At 47.6% G+C, this 20,136-nt stretch overlaps 1 protein-coding gene across 1 annotated transcript in view; it reads right to left on the bottom strand.

Moving 5' to 3' along the window:
* The window catches only part of LOC121271310 (procollagen galactosyltransferase 1-like), a 56,140-nt gene that overhangs the window by 13,710 nt on the left and 22,294 nt on the right, over positions 1-20,136 (bottom strand). Inside the window, exons 2-8 of the mRNA XM_041177206.1 lie at positions 17,930-18,040; positions 16,484-16,601; positions 14,241-14,375; positions 5,593-5,797; positions 4,369-4,488; positions 2,832-2,908; positions 2,241-2,347 (exon numbers count right to left, since the gene is read on the bottom strand). Of these exons, the coding sequence (XP_041033140.1) occupies positions 2,241-2,347; positions 2,832-2,908; positions 4,369-4,488; positions 5,593-5,797; positions 14,241-14,375; positions 16,484-16,601; positions 17,930-18,040 (873 nt within the window). The remainder of the gene's footprint in view (positions 1-2,240; positions 2,348-2,831; positions 2,909-4,368; positions 4,489-5,592; positions 5,798-14,240; positions 14,376-16,483; positions 16,602-17,929; positions 18,041-20,136) is intronic.

The following is a 20,136-nucleotide window of genomic DNA, read 5'->3' as shown; positions in this document are numbered from 1 at the left end:
TGTAATGTGGTTGACTCTTGACTGCCCTCTGAAATGGCCTAGCAAGCCACTCAGTTCAAAGGGCAATTCGGGACGGGCAACAAATGCTGGACTTACCAGTCACACCCACATCCCAAAAAGAATGAAGAGGTCTGCGAGAAGATCGCCATCATCCAAGCAAGAAATGTCACTGCAAATGTTGTACAGCAATGGGATACAAATAACAGTAGATTCTTGGAATCCTGAACCCTGCCTTGGAATCACTCCATACAGTGGCTGTTGCTTGTTAAAACACGTAACCCATTCTATATCTTTTTTAACCATTTATTAGGATTTTGACGGAAACAAATTCAACACAATAAAAACTGCCATCATCACAAGTGACAGGCTGTGACTGAATGTAGATTAATAGCCCAACAAATATGTCTTCTGATTAGCCAGTTTGAGATGAAAATGGGATGGGAGGGAGCCTAGGACACCCAGTCATTGAGAACGAGACACTAAGAGGGTAATATCTATGGTATTGCGAACCGGAAGCCCTGGGATGAATTGGTGCAGGTACTGACAGGCAGAGAATTCATCAGTTTTATATTTACAACAATACCAAAATCACATTGGGAAGGTGGTGGCATGGTGGTATTGTCACTGGACTAGTATTCCAGAGACCCAGGGTAACATTCCGGTGACCCGGGTTCGAATCCCACCAGGACAGATGCTGAAATTTGAATTCAATAAAAATCTGGAATTAAAAGTCTGATGGTGACGATGAAACCATTGCGATTGTTGTAAGAACACATCTGGTTCACTAATGTCCTTTAGGGAAGGTCTGGCCTACATGTGGCTGGCTCCAGACCCACAGCAATGTGGTTGACTCTTAACTAACCACTGAACAAGGGCAATTTGGGATGTGCAATATATGCTGACCTAGCCAGCGACACCCACATCCCAGGAACGAATAAAAAAACACATGCTTCATATAACTGGGTTTGATTATTGCAGTGCAGTAGAGGGTTTTCCAACTTTCTGTGGAAACTAAATTCTCCAGGCAGAAAAATGACTGAACCTACAGCTTCACATCAAGAATCATGCCAGTATCTGCAAGCATCTGGATCCAACTCCATTGACCTCCCTGGCTGTCTGCTTGGGCCAAACCTGGCAACGCACCGCACCATCTTGTTCAGCCCCAACTTCAGCCTTAAACCCCACATCCAGTCTGCTGCTAAGAATTCCTGCTTGCACCACCCAGAACACAGCACATTTATACCCCCAGCGCTGGTGAGACCTTGAGCCTTCACCACCTTGACAAACTTCTCAAACACTTGCGGAGTCATCTCCACAAATTTCAGCTGATCAAAAGCTTCCCACATCCATCCACTCCATTCCCTCCCTGTCCTCAATGGACTTATTCCCGATCTCCCCCTTCAAAATTACTCCACATCCTCGTTCCACCCTAATGGCTCTACATCCAATCCTGTGAGCCCTGGGGTAATAATTGCTTTCTGCTCTGCCCTTGGAGACTAACCTTCAGCCACTACACCCAGCCTTTTTCAAAGACACTCTGCTTTGCCAGCACTCTCATCTTTCAAAGGCCTCCCAAATACCCAATCCTTCCAAAACAACCTGTGCCCCCCTCCCCTCACCCCCCCCCACCAACCACAAACATTTTCACTTTCTGATCATTACCCACATCGCTCCTTTGGAAACATTACACTGAGTGAAGAATAGTATAGTGCGTAGTACAATATGCCTTCGAACACAAGAAATGGCTGTCATCTTTGTGCCTTCTCATATGTATCACTATTATTGTAGCGGCACCAGAGTATTGGCAGTCCTTGAAAAATGACATAGAATTTATACCACAGAAAGAGGCCATTGGGCCCAATTAGTCTGTGCTCTATCCGAATTTCCTTTTTATTTAACCTTATCCTTTCTCCCTCATATTTATCTTGTATTTACTTAAATGCATCTATTTATGGCCCCTCATTTTGGAAACATTTTCATTATGTCAAACCCTTTCTTAACCTGAGGTCACCTCTCAGTCTTATCTTGTCCCAGCTTTCCTAATAGTTATAACCTTTCAGTTCTACTGTCACTGTTGCAGATCTTTTTTGTACCTTCTCCATTGCCCCTATATCCTTTGTTGTAATGTGGACAACAAGGTTGTACATGGTACTCCAAGCTTCTATGCAAAGTTAACATAAGCAGCAGGAGTGCAACCTTGTTTCACGCATTGTGTCAGCAATCGATTACAAAACTGTTACCTTCCATCGACTGCATCAATGACTTTACACGCTATTTCCTGCTCGTACAGAGTACGAAGCATTCGCATTCTCCTATCTGGGCGACGCTTCAAGTTAATCAGAAAAATCTAGAAGATAAAAGGCAAGAGGTGTTTCAAGTTGAATGATCAGTGAGGTTGCTTCCAATAAGACAGGTACGCACATGTCACCTCACTGACACTGGTCAGCCGGGAGTCTGTTAATCAATTCAACCTGCACAGTGAAAAGTGGATCCTCGGCCAACAAGACAGTGATCCAAAAATGGAAGGCATTCTAATTAGAAGATGCTCTGAAGCCCCTACAACCAAAAAGTACAAGAGCAGCAATGTTGTGAGAACACCATCGCTTCTTGATTCCCTCTCCCTGATTTGGACATACATCGACGTTCTTTCATCGCTACAGGGTCAAAGTCCTGAAACTGCTACCTACACACCCATACTACAAGGGCTGCAGTGGGTCAGGGAGAAAGCCAATCACAACCTTCTCAGGGCAACTGAGGGAAGGGAGGGGCAACAAATGCCAGCCTTGCCAGCAACGCTCACATCCCAAGAGCAAGTTAAGATAAAGCCTTACCTCGTCGAAGCCCATCTTATCCGGGTACTTTGGTGCCACAGACAAGTACTTGGATGGCTCCATGGGGGAATGGTTCACTAAAACATAAACAGAGTGTCAAAATATGGAGCATTCACCACTGGATCTCTCACAGGCACTGGAAAGAATTTTCAGCTTGGCAGGCGGGGGCAGGGACGGGGGGAGGGGCGGGGGCGGGGAGGGGCAGCTCGACTTGATCGGACGGTAAATCACGCAGGATGACTTTGGGCGAGTGTCCCGATGTCATCCCGGGCTAGCACGATATTTCAGGCGGCAGTCACACGCCAAAGTCGGATGTGTGCCCGCCGACAATGAAGAGGCTTATTAAAAGGTCAATGAAGTTGTAATTGTCTCGGTTTTCCGTGGTCCATCCAACCTTACAGTCGGCGGACGGGCGAGTCAAGCCAGGCGGACTTTGCATTTTTCAGGAAACCTCATCCAAGGGCGGGATGAGGTTTCCGATATTAAATTTAAAATAAAAATCTACGGACGGTATTTTTATCCTGTATATATTCAGGTGACTGATTGTGACACTTGGACATTTTCTCCCCCTAATTTTACAAACTTTATTTACTTAATTGTTTTCAAGTCTTCGGCTCCCTGAGGCAACTCTCTACCTTCTGGGAGCTTTCATTCAGAGTTCACCAGCGCCCCTGTCAGCACCCACCCTCCTCCCACCCTCCTCTCAGCCTCCCAAACCTGGCAACGACGAGCTTCTCAGCGCGGGCTTCACGCTGGCTGACCGTTAATTGGCCAGCCAGTGTGAAATCGCGGGCGGGGGCCGAACGCGGGCGGTGGTCTGTTCCCGCCAATCGGGCCTGCCTGCCAACCTAAAAATCCTGCCCACTCAGTACCCACAAGCTGTGCTGCAGTTATCTCCTCATTGAACAGGAGGAGATCATACAGCCCATCGAGCCTATGCCAGCTCTTTGAGAGCTATTCCAATTAGTCCCCCCCATCTTTCCACATAAACCAGCAATCTTTTCCTTTTCGAGGATTTATCTAGTTCCTACTTGAAAGTCAGTCTCAAACCTCCTTCCACCACCCTTTCAAGCAGGGCTTTCCAAATCATAACATCTCATTCCATTTATAAGATGGGGATCTCCTTCTCTCTCTCCCTGCGTCCCATCTCCCCAGTTCCCTTGCCAATGACTTTCGTGGACCAGCCATAGAGTAAACCTATCTTACTGGAGGAGACGGTGGTGTCCTTACCTGGCCTGCCCTACATGTGACTCCAGACCCTCAGTAATGAGCTTGACTCTCAAGTGCCCTCCGAAATGGCCGAGCAAGCCACTCAGGTTAAGGGCAATACGGGATGGGCAACAAATGTCAGTAGGGCGCACATCTCAGGAAAGAAGAATGCAAAAAAAAAAATCTCATGGACACAGCCACAATGTAAATTAGCCTGATTTGACTTGTAGGAATATACAAGTCAGTCAATGAGGTCAAGGATATCAAGTCCCAATAATCCCCAACAGACAACTCGTGATGCTCCAGAAAATCACTTTGTGTCACTTACCCATAACTTCCAAATGCACATGAATGAAGCTGTCCACCTCATCCTGCATGGTGCTGGTTGACTTCAGTGGCACCTGCAGGAACCCATAGTGTTCTTTATTACAGATATACATCTGGACTCCTGAAATAGAACCAAAGCATTTGCATTATTGCAGCTACATTCACCGTGCAAAGTACACAGGCGGGTAAAACACAAGATCCACGGGTATCAATTACGTGCATGCACGTGGGAAGTACAAGATATGTGCCATAGTTCAGTGTATATTGTCATGTTCGTGATACATGATGTGAGTGTGAGATAAAACAATAACTTGCATTTATATAGCTCCTTTCATGAGCTCAGGACACTCCAAAGAGCATCACAGCCAATAAAGCACTTTCAACATGTAATCACTGTTGTAATGTATGAAACACAGCAGCCAATTTGTGAACAGGAAACTCCTGCTATCTTCTATAGAAATTTGTGGAGACTGGGGCGAGGTGGGGGTGTGGAGGGTGGTGGTGATGGGAGTCTAATAAAAATTTCAAAAATGAAATTGACAAGAATTTTAGGCAAGATGATTGAGGGAGATGGAGCAATGGAAGCCATGATCTTACTGAACAGCTGGATGGGCTGAATGGTCTCATCCTGTTCCTGTGTCACTTTAAAACCCAAGCTCAGTGGCACATCCAGTAGCGGTAACACAACTTGCTCAAAGGTATCTTTCTACTGTTTAACCACAGCCCTTCTGGTGAGGTGTGGTGAAGGTCAGAGGCAACAGTCACCTCCTTCATTCAAGGGGATTTAAAAGAAAGTATCAGTGAAAATAAGAGTCATGCTGTCGAAGCTTGGCAGTTAACTGTTCCCTGGTGCATTCGCCATGACAGTGACTCTACCAACCAGACTCCACTTGCCAACCAATCAGCACCCTCTTCTCATGCAGCACAATTCATTGTTCCTGTTGAGACAATCTGACCTGATGAGTGCGAGACAAAAAAGTTCGACAGCATGTCTCTTTTTTCAGCAATACTCAAGTTCTGTACCACCAGATGACTATTTGAAAACAAAAGGCTTGCATTTCTTTGAGCATAGAGGATTAAGGGATTATATAACTGAGGAGGCTTGTTGCGCAGCCTCAGGATTAGACCACAACGTCAGTCCACGTATGAATGCTCTGTGCAGCCCGCATCCCTCCACAGCTCCATGCGCCCAGTCAGGTAGGGCGGGCTGGATCCTGTTGCTCACCTGCTTGTCGGCACGAAAATGCAAAGACAATGATGTCATCGAAAGACCAGGTATAGTCTGGGTGTGGAGGGTAAAATGCCAGTTCCTTTGAGGCCTCTTTGCGGAGGTCGATCAGCATCGTGGAGTGGACCATGACCACCGGGAAGCAGCCCAGTCTGTCCCGTTTCCGTATAGGGACATAGGCTGGGGTCCGCTTGTAATAACCCTTGCAAGCAAAGGAAGTGTTACTGAGCAACATAGCTTCAACTCAAACACAGCAGATTCCGTAATGTCAAGGGGCTCAAGGCCAATCTCAGGCAACCACTCCTAGGCACTGCCAGCAAGGGGGGTTTTAAGTGAAATATTAAAGGCTGATACAGGGTAGGAGCACATTGATGCCAGTCTGGTACAGGGTAGGAGCGTGGCAATGCCAATCCGCTACAGGTAGGAGCATGGCGATGCCAGTCCATTACAGGGTAGGAGCGTGGTGATGCCAGAACGTTACAGGGTAGGAGCGTGGCAATACCAATCCACTACAGGGTAGGAGCACAGCGATGCCAGTCCGCTACAGGGTAGGAGCACAGCGATGCCAGTCCGCTACAGGGTAGGAGCACAGCGATGCCAGTCCGCTACAGGGTAGGAGCACAGCGATGCCAGTCCGCTACAGGGTAGGAGCACAGTGATGCCAGTCCATTACAGGGTAAGAGCGTGGTGATGCCAGTCCACTACAGGGTAGGAGCACGGTGATGCCAGTTCATTACAGGGTAGGAGCGTGGTGATGCCAGTCTGGTACAGGGTAGGAGCACGGTGATGCCAGTCCGCTACAGGGTAGGAGCACAGTGATGCCAGTCTGCTACAGGGTTGGAGCACGGTGATGCCAGTCTGCTACAGGGTTGGAGCACGGTGATGCCAGTCTGCTACAGGGTTGGAGCGTGGTGATGCCAGTCTGATACAGGGTTGGAGCACGGTGATGCCAGTCTGCTACAGGGTTGGAGCGTGGTGATGCCAGTCTGATACAGGGTTGGAGCACGGTGATGCCAGTCTGCTACAGGGTTGGAGCACGGTGATGCCAGTCTGGTACAGGGTTGGAGCACGGTGATGCCAGTCTGCTACAGGGTTGGAGCGTGGTGATGCCAGTCTGGTACAGGGTTGGAGCACGGTGATGCCAGTCTGCTACAGGGTTGGAGCGTGGTGATGCCAGTCTGCTACAGGGTTGGAGCGTGGTGATGCCAGTCTGATACAGGGTTGGAGCACGGTGATGCCAGTCTGGTACAAGGTTGGAGCATGGTGATGCCAGTCTGATACAAGGTTGGAGCGTGGTGATGCCAGTCTGCTACAGGGTTGGAGCACGGTGATGCCAGTCTGATACAGGGTTGGAGCACGGTGATGCCAGTCTGCTACAGGGTTGGAGCGTGGTGATGCCAGTCTGGTACAGGGTTGGAGCACGGTGATGCCAGTCTGATACAGGGTTGGAGCACGGTGATGCCAGTCTGGTACAGGGTTGGAGCGTGGTGATGCCAGTCTGGTACAGGATTGGAGCACATTGATGCCAGTCTGGTACAGGATTGGAGCACATTGATGCCAGTCTGGTACAGGATTGGAGCACATTGATGCCAGTCTGGTACAGGGTTGGAGCACATTGATGCCAGTCTGGTACAGGGTTGGAGCACATTGATGCCAGTCTGATACAGGGTTGGAGCACGGTGATGCCAGTCTGGTACAGGGTTGGAGCACGGTGATGCCAGTCTGCTACAGGGTTGGAGCACGGTGATGCCAGTCTGGTACAGGGTTGGAGCACGGTGATGCCAGTCTGGTACAGGGTTGGAGCGTGGTGATGCCAGTCTGGTACAGGATTGGAGCACATTGATGCCAGTCTGGTACAGGATTGGAGCACATTGATGCCAGTCTGATACAGGATTGGAGCACATTGATGCCAGTCTGGTACAGGATTGGAGCACATTGATGCCAGTCTGGTACAGGATTGGAGCACATTGATGCCAGTCTGGTACAGGGTTGGAGCATGGTGACACCAGTCTGGTACAGGATTGGAGCACATTGATGCCAGTCTGGTACAGGGTTGGAGCACATTGATGCCAGTCTGGTACAGGATTGGAGCACATTGATGCCAGTCTGGTACAGGATTGGAGCACATTGATGCCAGTCTGGTACAGGATTGGAGCACATTGATGCCAGTCTGGTACAGGATTGGAGCACGGTGACGCCAGTCTGGTACAGAGTTGGAGCACGGTGATGCCAGTCTGGTACAGGATTGGAGCACATTGATGCCAGTCTGGTACAGGATTGGAGCACATTGATGCCAGTCTGGTACAGGATTGGAGCACATTGATGCCAGTCTGGTACAGGATTGGAGCACATTGATGCCAGTCTGGTACAGGATTGGAGCACATTGATGCCAGTCTGGTACAGGATTGGAGCACATTGATGCCAGTCTGGTACAGGATTGGAGCACATTGATGCCAGTCTGGTACAGGATTGGAGCACGGTGATGCCAGTCTGGTACAGGATTGGAGCATGGTGATGCCAGTCTGGTACAGGATTGGAGCATAGTGATGCCAGTCTGGTACAGGGTTGGAGCACGGTGATGCCAGTCTGGTACAGGGTTGGAGCACGGTGATGCCAGTCTGGTACAGGATTGGAGCACATTGATGCCAGTCTGGTACAGGATTGGAGCACATTGATGCCAGTCTGGTACAGGATTGGAGCACATTGATGCCAGTCTGGTACAGGATTGGAGCACATTGATGCCAGTCTGGTACAGGGTTGGAGCGTGGTGATGTCAGTCTGGTACAGGGTTGGAGCACGGTGATGCCAGTCTGGTACAGGATTGGAGCACATTGATGCCAGTCTGGTACAGGGTTGGAGCACATTGATGCCAGTCTGGTACAGGATTGGAGCACATTGATGCCAGTCTGGTACAGGATTGGAGCACATTGATGCCAGTCTGGTACAGGGTTGGAGCATAGTGATGCCAGTCTGGTACAGGGTTGGAGCACGGTGATGCCAGTCTGGTACAGGATTGGAGCACATTGATGCCAGTCTGGTACAGGATTGGAGCACGGTGATGCCAGTCTGGTACAGAGTTGGAGCACATTGATGCCAGTCTGGTACAGGGTTGGAGCATGGTGATGTCAGTCTGGTACAGGGTTGGAGCACATTGATGCCAGTCTGGTACAGGATTGGAGCACATTGATGCCAGTCTGGTACAGGATTGGAGCACATTGATGCCAGTCTGGTACAGGATTGGAGCACATTGATGCCAGTCTGGTACAGGATTGGAGCACATTGATGCCAGTCTGGTACAGGATTGGAGCACATTGATGCCAGTCTGGTACAGGATTGGAGCACATTGATGCCAGTCTGGTACAGGATTGGAGCACATTGATGCCAGTCTGGTACAGGATTGGAGCACATTGATGCCAGTCTGGTACAGGGTTGGAGCACATTGATGCCAGTCTGGTACAGGGTTGGAGCACATTGATGCCAGTCTGGTACAGGATTGGAGCACATTGATGCCAGTCTGGTACAGGGTTGGAGCACATTGATGCCAGTCTGGTACAGGGTTGGAGCACATTGATGCCAGTCTGGTACAGGATTGGAGCACATTGATGCCAGTCTGGTACAGGATTGGAGCACATTGATGCCAGTCTGGTACAGGGTTGGAGCACATTGATGCCAGTCTGGTACAGGATTGGAGCACATTGATGCCAGTCTGGTACAGGATTGGAGCACATTGATGCCAGTCTGGTACAGGATTGGAGCACATTGATGTCAGTCTGGTACAGGATTGGAGCACATTGATGCCAGTCTGGTACAGGATTGGAGCACATTGATGCCAGTCTGGTACAGGGTTGGAGCACATTGATGCCAGTCTGGTACAGGATTGGAGCACGGTGATGCCAGTCTGGTACAGGATTGGAGCACATTGATGCCAGTCTGGTACAGGATTGGAGCACATTGATGTCAGTCTGGTACAGGATTGGAGCACATTGATGCCAGTCTGGTACAGGATTGGAGCACGGTGATGCCAGTCTGGTACAGGATTGGAGCACATTGATGCCAGTCTGGTACAGGATTGGAGCACATTGATGCCAGTCTGGTACAGGATTGGAGCACATTGATGTCAGTCTGGTACAGGATTGGAGCACGGTGATGTCAGTCTGGTACAGGATTGGAGCACATTGATGCCAGTCTGGTACAGGATTGGAGCACATTGATGCCAGTCTGGTACAGGATTGGAGCACATTGATGCCAGTCTGGTACAGGATTGGAGCACATTGATGCCAGTCTGGTACAGGATTGGAGCACGTTGATGCCAGTCTGGTACAGGATTGGAGCACATTGATGCCAGTCTGGTACAGGATTGGAGCACATTGATGTCAGTCTGGTACAGGATTGGAGCACATTGATGCCAGTCTGGTACAGGATTGGAGCACATTGATGCCAGTCTGGTACAGGATTGGAGCACGGTGATGCCAGTCTGGTACAGGATTGGAGCACGGTGATGCCAGTCTGGTACAGGATTGGAGCACATTGATGCCAGTCTGGTACAGGATTGGAGCACATTGATGCCAGTCTGGTACAGGATTGGAGCACATTGATGCCAGTCTGGTACAGGATTGGAGCACATTGATGCCAGTCTGGTACAGGATTGGAGCACGGTGATGCCAGTCTGGTACAGGATTGGAGCACGGTGATGCCAGTCTGGTACAGGATTGGAGCACATTGATGTCAGTCTGGTACAGGATTGGAGCACATTGATGCCAGTCTGGTACAGGATTGGAGCACGGTGATGTCAGTCTGGTACAGGATTGGAGCACATTGATGCCAGTCTGGTACAGGATTGGAGCACATTGATGCCAGTCTGGTACAGGATTGGAGCACATTGATGCCAGTCTGGTACAGGATTGGAGCACATTGATGCCAGTCTGGTACAGGATTGGAGCACGGTGATGCCAGTCTGGTACAGGATTGGAGCACGGTGATGCCAGTCTGGTACAGGATTGGAGCACATTGATGTCAGTCTGGTACAGGATTGGAGCACATTGATGCCAGTCTGGTACAGGATTGGAGCACGGTGATGCCAGTCTGGTACAGGATTGGAGCACATTGATGCCAGTCTGGTACAGGATTGGAGCACGGTGATGCCAGTCTGGTACAGGGTTGGAGCACATTGATGTCAGTCTGGTACAGGATTGGAGCACGGTGATGCCAGTCTGGTACAGGATTGGAGCACGGTGATGCCAGTCTGGTACAGGGTTGGAGCACATTGATGTCAGTCTGGTACAGGATTGGAGCACGGTGATGCCAGTCTGGTACAGGATTGGAGCACATTGATGCCAGTCTGGTCAAGGGTTGGAGCATGGTGATGCCAGTCTGGTACAGGATTGGAGCACATTGATGCCAGTCTGGTACAGGATTGGAGCACATTGATGCCAGTCTGGTACAGGATTGGAGCACATTGATGCCAGTCTGGTACAGGATTGGAGCATGGTGACACCAGTCTGGTCAAGGGTTGGAGCACAGTGATGCCAGTCTGCTACAGGGTTGGAGCTGTGATGGTGCCAGTCCGGTACAGGGTTGGAACTGCGATGATGCCAGTCTGCTATAGGGTTGGAGCTGTGATGGTGCCAGTCTGGTACAAGGTTGGAGCTGCAAGATGCCTGTCTGGTACAGGGTTGGAGCGCGGTGATAGAAGCCTGGCTACACTGCACTGACTCATCCCAGTGCCAGCTAAAGCAGATGCAGCAATGTGGGAGGTGTGAACTATATACATCTCCACACCTTCCCTGCCAACTCAAGTGTGAGCTGACCTTCACTGTCTATAGTGGGGGCTGGTACCGTGTGCCCCCCATTGTCAGAGGAGTTTGGTCATTGATTTCCCAGTGAGCTCCCACTAGGCTGTGAAGTGCGATACTCAAGCAGCACCCTCAAGGTGAAAGTGTGCTTGGGAAGTGGAAGCAGACTTTAACAAACATACCAGACCCCAGGTTCATGATCCGGCACGTCATCAAACAAATTGGTAGCCTATAACAACTTGCATTCACAATGCAGAGGATATCACAAAATGCGTCGGGGGATGGAGGAAGAAAGAGAGGGGAGAAATACAGTTAAAAAGATATTGGGTAAGAGCAAATAGGGAGGAAGTGTTTCCACTGGCAGGGGGGACAGATATAAGGTTAATTGGCAAAATAGCCAGGGGTGAGATGAGGAATTAAACTTTTGCGTAGCAAGTTATGATGATGTGGAACGCACTGCCTTCAAAGAAAATTCATTTGTAGCTTTCAAAAAGGACTGTAAATATTATTGGAAGGGGAGAAATTTATAGGGTTATTTGGAGAGGACAGGGGAGTGGGACTAAATGGGTAGCTCCTTCAAATAACAGCAACAGAGGTTGGGAATTCTGCAATGAGTAACTCACCTCCTGAGTCCCCAAAGCCTGTCCACCGCCTACAAGGCACAAGTCAGGAGTGTGATGCAATACTCTCCATTTGCCTGGATGACTGCAGTTCCAACAACACTCAAGAAGCTGAACACCATTCAGGACAAAATAGCCAGCTTGATTGGCACCCCATCCACCACTTCAGAACAGTGTGTACCATCTACAAGATGCATTGAAGTAACTCATCAAGCCTCCTTACACAGCACCATCCAAACACATGACCTCTACCACCTAGAAGGTCAAGGCAACAGATGCATGGGAACATCATCACCTGCAAGTTCCCCATCAAGCCACTCACCATCCTGACTTGGAAATATATCGCCGTTCCTTCACTGTCACTGGGTCAAAATTCTGGAACTCCCTCCTACACCACATGGACTGCAGTGGTTCAAGAAGCACAGAATCGCTGAATCTTTATGGTGCAGAAAGAGGCCATTTTGCCCATTGAGTCTGCATTGGCTCTCTGAATGAACATTCTACCTGATCCCACTCCCTTGTCTTATGTTCGTATCCTTGAACATTCTCTCTTTTCAGATAGCCATCCAATTCCCTTTTGAATACCTGGATTGAACCTGCCTCTACCATTCTCTCAGGAAGTTCGTTCTGAGCTCCAACTTCTGGGTGAAAAAGTTTTTCCTCACATCACTTTTACTCCTTTTCTCAATTATGTTGAATCTGTGCCCTCTAGTTCTTGATGCTGTCTTGAGTGGCCACAGTTTCTCACTATTTACCCTGTCCATACCCCTCAGGGTCGTGGATAACTCTAACAAGTCTCCTTTCAGCCTTCTTTTCTCCAAGGAAAACAGTACCAACCTCTCCAATCTATCCTCATAACTACAGTTCTTTATTCCTGGAATCATTCTTGTGAATCTCCACTGTACTCTCTCTAATGCCTTCACATTCTTCCTCAAGTATGGCGTCCAGAACTGGACGCAGTACTCCAGATGAGGCCTAACTAGTGTCTTATACAAGTTCAACATGATCTCCTTACTCTTGTACTCAATGCCCCTATTAATAAAGTCTAAATACATTATACTTTATTAACTGCTCTCTCAACATGCCCTGCCATCTTCAATGAACTATATATATATATATATATATATATATATACCAAGGTCCTTCTGTTCGTGCACCTCCTTTAGAGTTTCTCCCTTTATTTTATACGGTCTCACCACATTATTCCTGCCAAAATGAATCACCTCACACTTCTCTGCTTTGAACTTCATCTGCCACTTCTCTGCCCAATCCACCAACATGTTGATATCCTTTTGAAGTTCAAGGCTATCCTCTTCACACTTGACAACATTTCCAATCTTCGGATCATTTGCAAATTTTGAAATCACGCCCTGAGCACCACAGTCTAGGTCATTAATATATCAGGAAGAGCAAGGGTCCCAACACTGACCCCTGGGGAACTCCCCTACACACCCTTCCCCCAATCTGAAAAACAACCATTTATCACTACTCTCTGTTTCCTATCACTCAGCCAATTTTTTATCCAAGTGCCTACTTTCCCTTCTATTCCATGAGCTAGAATTTTGCTCACAAATCTGTTGTGTTGCACTATATCAAATGCCTTCTGAAAATCCATATAAACCACAACAGTGCTGCCCTTATCAAACTTTTCTGTTACCTCCTCAAAAACTTCCAAGTTAGTTCAACATGATGCTTCCCTTAATGAATCCATGCTCACTTACCTTAATTACCCTGCACACCACTTCTCAAGGGCAATTATGGGTGGGCAATAAATATGTTGACACACACATTCCGCGAAAGAATAAAAAAAAGGCATGATGGGCCGAATGGCCTCCTTCGGTGGGAATGATCAATAAAAACACTTGGTTGAAAAGATAGGTACGAACATAGACAGCGGAACCAGATGCGGAGAGGCGGGGAGGGTGATAATAGAGAGATTATAGTGTGTTAGGGGGAGAGCAGGGGGACCGATGGGGAGAGGGGAGCCAAGGGAGAGGGGCGCGAGGGAGAGGGGCGCAAGCAAGAGAGTGAGCAAACTCTGGAGAATCTGGACATCTGGACAAGGCAGACGAAGGCTTTGTCACCAATACTGGGGCAAAGGAAAGGGGGCTTACAGAGGCTGGAAACAAAGCAAACAGGAAGCTCTGCCAAGAATTTAAGATCATTCAAGGCCATCAGTTGAGAAACTGGTGCATGAAATGGAAGCTGAAGAAGAAAATAGATCTATACAAACCTCCGAGGTCATTCCACACCAGAAATTGGAATATGCCGAGCGCGAGTCCAACATCGGGGCAACAACTGTTTTATTCTCCGCGATCAGAAGATTTAAGGTGTCGGGGTTGACCAGGAAGTTGTCTGTATCTAGAAACTGAAAGGAAGCAACACGTTGGAGAGCAGCTGTTACAGAAACCAGGTCGCCAGCTAAGGACCGTGCCAAACAAATACTGTGCCAGGCAAGGTAGGCTCTGGGCACTGGGCACCTGCAAACTCCTCCGAGCATGACGAGAGTGGAGATAATTCGCCACAACTAGGAAGTCTGTAACTGAACAGCAGAAATGGCATCAGTTTTATAAAATTTGCAATGACAGGAAGTTATTAGGGACGTAGGAATGGGAGTAGACCATTCAGCCTCTCAAACCTGTTCCACCATTCATATAGATCGTGGTGTCTCAACTATATTTGCCTACCTTTTTTCCATAATCATTAATGCCCTTGCCTAACAAAGAACGATAGTGTTGAAATTCTCGACCTCAGCCTCAACAGCTTTTTGGGGAAGTGTGTTCCAGATTTCCACCACCTTGTGTGTAAACAAGTGCTTCCAGACATCATCCTGAACAGTCTGGCTCTAATTTTAAGGTTCTGCTCTATAGTCCTGGACTCCCCCATCAGAACAAAGGGGTTCTCTCTATCATTCCCTTTAATTCTCATGGAGCCGCAGTAGCACAAGATGGAGATGTCCACTCAGTTCCAGACTGACAATTTCCTTGGAGCTGTTCACAGAGGCGCATGAGAAACCTTGTGTATGGGGAGATGGTGATGTCACTAGACTAGCAATTCAGAGGACCAAGCTAATGCTCCAGGGAAAATGGGTTCAAATCCCACCATGGCAGCTGATGGAATTTAAATGCAAGTAGTAAATCTGGAATATAATGTGCATTTCAGTAATGGTAACCATGAAACTATCACCGATAGGTTTTTACAACAATCTGGTTCACTCATGTCTTTTAGCGAAGGAAAGCCTTTCTTACATGGTCTGGTTTACCTGTGACTCCAGACCCACAGCCCTGTGGTTGCCTCTTCACTGCCCCCTACAGCGGCCAAGCAAGCCACGTAGTTCAAGGACAATTAGGGATGGGCAACAAATGCTGGCCTTGCAAGTGATGCCCACATCCCCCATGCAAGAATGTGGGAGCAGATGGGGTTAAACTCCCAGTCTCAGACCTTACAGGTTCTGGGCATTGGCCAACCAATAGCTGCAGACCTGGCTAGGTCACATTTTTCCAGCCAGAGTCCACGGTACGACACAGTTTAAGAATCAGAGGTCTACCACTTAAGATGGAGACGAGGAGAATTTTTTTCTCTCAAAGGGTCATTACTAAGTGGAATTGTCTTCCCCAGAAAGCGGGGTTATTGAATTTATTCAAGACAGGGGTAGACAGATTTTTAATAAGCAAGGGAGTCGAGGGTTATGGGGGGCAGGCAGGAACGCGGAGTTGAGACCATACCCAAATCAGCCATGATCTTATGGAATGGTGGAGCAGGCGCAAAGGGCTGAATGGCCTACTCCCATATTCTATAGTGCCTTTCACAATCTCAGATCATCCCAAAGCGTTTTACCATGAATGGTGTACTTCTGAAGCGCAATCATCGTTATAATGTAGGAAACGCAGCAACCAATATGCGCAACGCAAGCTCTCACAGACAGCAATTTGACAAAATGGCCAGATGATCTGTTTTGGTGATGCCGGATGAAGGATAAATATTGGCCCACAACACTGGGGGGATTTCCCCTGCTCTTCTTAAAAACAGTGCCCACAATTTCTTTTGTGTCTACCTTCCAAAAGTAGGCGCCCCCAACAGTGCAGCACTCCTTTAGTACTGTTGAGCGTGTCACTATTTGGAGTGGCTCCCCGGGAATGTGTCACTGAATAGAGGGTCTAGAGGGTCCAGCACTGCACTGGATGTGTCAGGTGGGATGAGATGCTTCAGACCCGAACCCTCAACCCTCTCACTCAGAGGTGAGAGAGCTACCCACTGAGCTATAGCTGACACTTGTGTTCAGGGTCCACATCAAATGCCACGACACTCAAACCAACAGACCACCACTCAATTACCCATCTGATGAATGATCCCAGAAATTGCGCAGTCCCTGCAGCAGCAGCAACAAACCCCAAAGTAAGCTTTACAGCTAACTACATGCCTTCTGATGTGCAAGAATTATGTACTGAATCTCCGCTCAAACGGTGCTGTCCTTACCAAAATATAATCGGCCCATCGATCCCTGGCTGAGTTCAGTGCTGCTTGTCTCAGCTTCATCACATGCTCATATCGGGAGTCGGACCAATGCTTGGGCCCCATTTCATCAAAGTAGGATCTGAAACCCAACATTGCAAAACACAGAAAGGGCATTAGCAACACCAGTATTACACCAAGACAAGCAGCTGATCAAACTCTCCCCTCCATCTATACCCAATTAATCCGTCCCACTCTGACCACCGTCAATACTTCCAATCAGTCCACACTTGCCCCCTCCAACATTTTCTACCAGCATCAATTAATCAAGCTCTCTGAGCAAACAGTCAGTCAGTCCTAGATATCAGGCAGTTATCCTTAAATGGGCTACCTTAATATTAAACCACACCACTCTTTGCCATTTCTATCACCCACCTTCTCCGTTTCCACTTCTCATGGTGTTATAGCTCAGACCTGCCACTCAGGAGGATGTCAGCAGCAATATCATGTAACACCATCTCCTCTATAACACAAACAATTCCTGATTTGGCCATGTACCTCTGTTCTCTCATCGCCTCTAGGTCCGTACACTGGAATTTCTGACTGAACACAATCACCTGAGCATCAAGGACTGCGGGGCTCAATAAGAGGGCAACTCAAGGTGGGGAGCAGAAATGGCAGCGAGTGCAGCCTTGCCATCATTTCCCACAAATTTACAAAAAAACACTAGCGAATAAGGACATCGGCCTTCCCAATATGATAATTTACACCATACCCCGAATTGCCATGAGTTCATCATGCCCTACAGACCGTACGCTGCAAACTGGGGCTCTGCACTAATTCTGGTGAAAACAATATGGGAAGAGGTTCATCAACAACAGACGGCATTTATATCACTCCTTCAATGTAGAAATCTGCCCCAACAAGACTGGTCTTTCACTGGATGCTTGTTTGCCATCACCTTTACTTAGGGAGGCTGTTCAATTGAGTGCCTGGCACACAAGAAATCAAGATATTCATTGAGATCACAGTGCCCAATGTACAGCCAATAGCAACCCTGATGCAAACCTGCCAGGTTTACTAAGGCTACTGAATATGGTGAGTAAGTTACTGTCCAAACAGTAGTGCTAAAAGCAAATATGAGCGTTACTGTCACAGAACAGTAGCTGCCATGGGGAATGGGGACAGCTTGGCACTATGTAAACATGTGGAGCACCTGCTTCCTGGTCTAGTAAGGGGGAGTCTCCCCTCACAGTTGCTACGCAAATTATAGAAGCAATTGATAACCTCAAACCGGCTGTGAACCAAACTGGACAGCAGCTCAATGTCCACACTCGGCCAACACCTGATGAAGGTGGGGGCTGCTATTCTGCCGAGAATGACAAGAGTGAACAGTTTCCCCCATGAAAAGAGACTGCCCAAAACAAAATGGTTAATATGTCCTGGGCTGTGGACAGCAGCTGGACTCACTTTGGCTCATCCATGGGTCTCCACTCGACAGAATGGTACAGTCTCTGTACATTCACCAGCCACTCCCTCAGCACTGCTGTGGTGTTATCCACATTGTGGTCTGTTGCTACCCTGCAGGAAAGGAAAGATCACAAATGTAATCAACCTCAATCACTGTGTACAAAGGAGTCTTCTCCAAACCAGAAAACTGACCCTCTTTATATAGTGCCTTCCACATCCTAAGGACATCCCAGCCAATGAGGCGCTGGTGAAGTGTGACCTTTGTTTTATAATAGAGAAACACAGCAGACAATTCATACACCATCATGTCCCTCAAACAGCAATGAGATACATAAGTAGATCATTTCTTTTGGTGTTATACGTTGAGGTCTTAGATTAATGCTCTCAAGGACACTAAGACGACACCTGTGTGATCTCTTACATTCACCTCAAGGGGGCAGATTGGACCTTGGTTTGTCTCATTTGAACGATGGCACCTCCAACAATGCAGCACTCCCTACTGCACTAGAGTGTCAGCTTAGATTGTGCATCAGGTGTTGTGGGAGTGGGACTTGAACCCACAACCTTCAGATTCAGAGACACGAGAGCTATCCACTGAACCAAGGCTGAAAAGCATCTGAAAACACATCCAGGTCACTGATAAGCAAGTTCTGGTCTCCATCTGAACAACGCAATGTCAATTCTGTTCTCTCAAACATGGCCCTAGGATAGTCTGTGGGAGCTTCACACAAGAGGCAGAATCGAACCACAACCAGTGAGTGAGTAAGGAGGAAAACAGATACAAGGCTCGCTCAATAGAACATGCGGGGTCTCATGATGGGAGCTGGGATTCCCTGAACTATCCACCATGATAGAGATGCAGGAGTGAACATAAATTCACAGAGAAGGCAATAAAGCAGCAGCTGCTGCTCCTCACCGTCTTTTCCAAACCTGTTTGCTTTCCAGCACTATTTCTAAAAAATGGAACTTGCTGCTTCACAAGTATACAAGTTACATTTTTTAATTTATTCCAAGGATGTGGGCCTCACGATCAAAGCCGGCATTTATTTCCCATCCCCAGCTGCCCTCAAGAAGGTGCTGGTGAGCCACCTTCTTGAATCAATACAGTCTGTGTGGTGAAGATGCTTGTTAGGGAGGGAGTTGCCGGATTTTGACTCAGTGACAATTTAAGTATTGGCTGATGTATGTTCAAGTTGGGATGGTGTGTGACTTGGAGGGGAATTCAAGAGGTGGTAATGTTACCAAGCACCTGCTGCCCTTGTCGGGGTGGAAGCTACTGGCTTCGGAGTTCCTTCAGGAGAACACAAAGGAATGGCAAATCAAGAGCTTTTAAAGAATGCAGAATAACCTATATTTAAAGAGAGTGAATTCCATGAAGGGTGCAGGGGTGAGGTGGGCACGTGACGCGCTGAACACAGGCACGAGCTGCTCTAAGTGATGAAAATCTTCATCAGTCAATTGTAAGTTGGTCCCAAAGAAGAGCCTCCTCTGTCTAAAGCACACAGGTCCAGTGATAGGATAAGGACTGCTTACGCCATTTGACTAAGGCCCCCGTATAACATTAAAATAAACGTAAAGGATGAAAATAATGTCCCAGAGTACCATGTCCCTCTAGTGCACTAATACCCTCACCGGCACATCTGTTATTTGGAATAATAGCCAGTGTTTTGGCAATGGTTGATTATTCCAAACTCTTACCAGCCTTTCAAATTTAGGGTTTTTCCTGAGCAGAGAGAGAAAAATGCAACATCTGGAGACCTGAAATAAAAATGCTTAAAATTCACACAAAGATCCTTTCACCATCTGAGGTTAGTCTATATTTCCACTTTTCCCTCTCTAACAAGCATTAAATTTGGTTGTTACATTTTTCCATGACATTGACTCTAAATTAGCTTCTCATGAGTTTCCATTTTGGTCCTGTTATTTTTTCTTATCTCCATTTTCAAGGAATAATTTGTATTTATTTTATCTATTTGCATTGTTCAATCAGCAGTAATTGAGTTTTTAAAAAGTAAATCGTAATTACTAAACAACAACATCTGGCCCTGAAAAATTAATTTTACAAGTGTGGAATTTCATTCCTTAAGAAAATGTAAATGTTGCAAATTTGTAATTATTTTAAAAATGGTAATAGGCTTTACAAACTTACTAAATTCCTTGAAGAGATAATTTACCATGTGTGCGTGCAGATTCGTTAAGGTTTTCAA

The sequence above is a fragment of the Carcharodon carcharias genome, chromosome 30 (genome assembly GCF_017639515.1).
Source record: "Carcharodon carcharias isolate sCarCar2 chromosome 30, sCarCar2.pri, whole genome shotgun sequence".
In the NCBI taxonomy this organism is placed as follows: domain Eukaryota; kingdom Metazoa; phylum Chordata; class Chondrichthyes; order Lamniformes; family Lamnidae; genus Carcharodon; species Carcharodon carcharias.
Note: the sequence above shows the minus strand (reverse complement) of the source record. Positions and strands in the feature narration are given on the sequence as shown.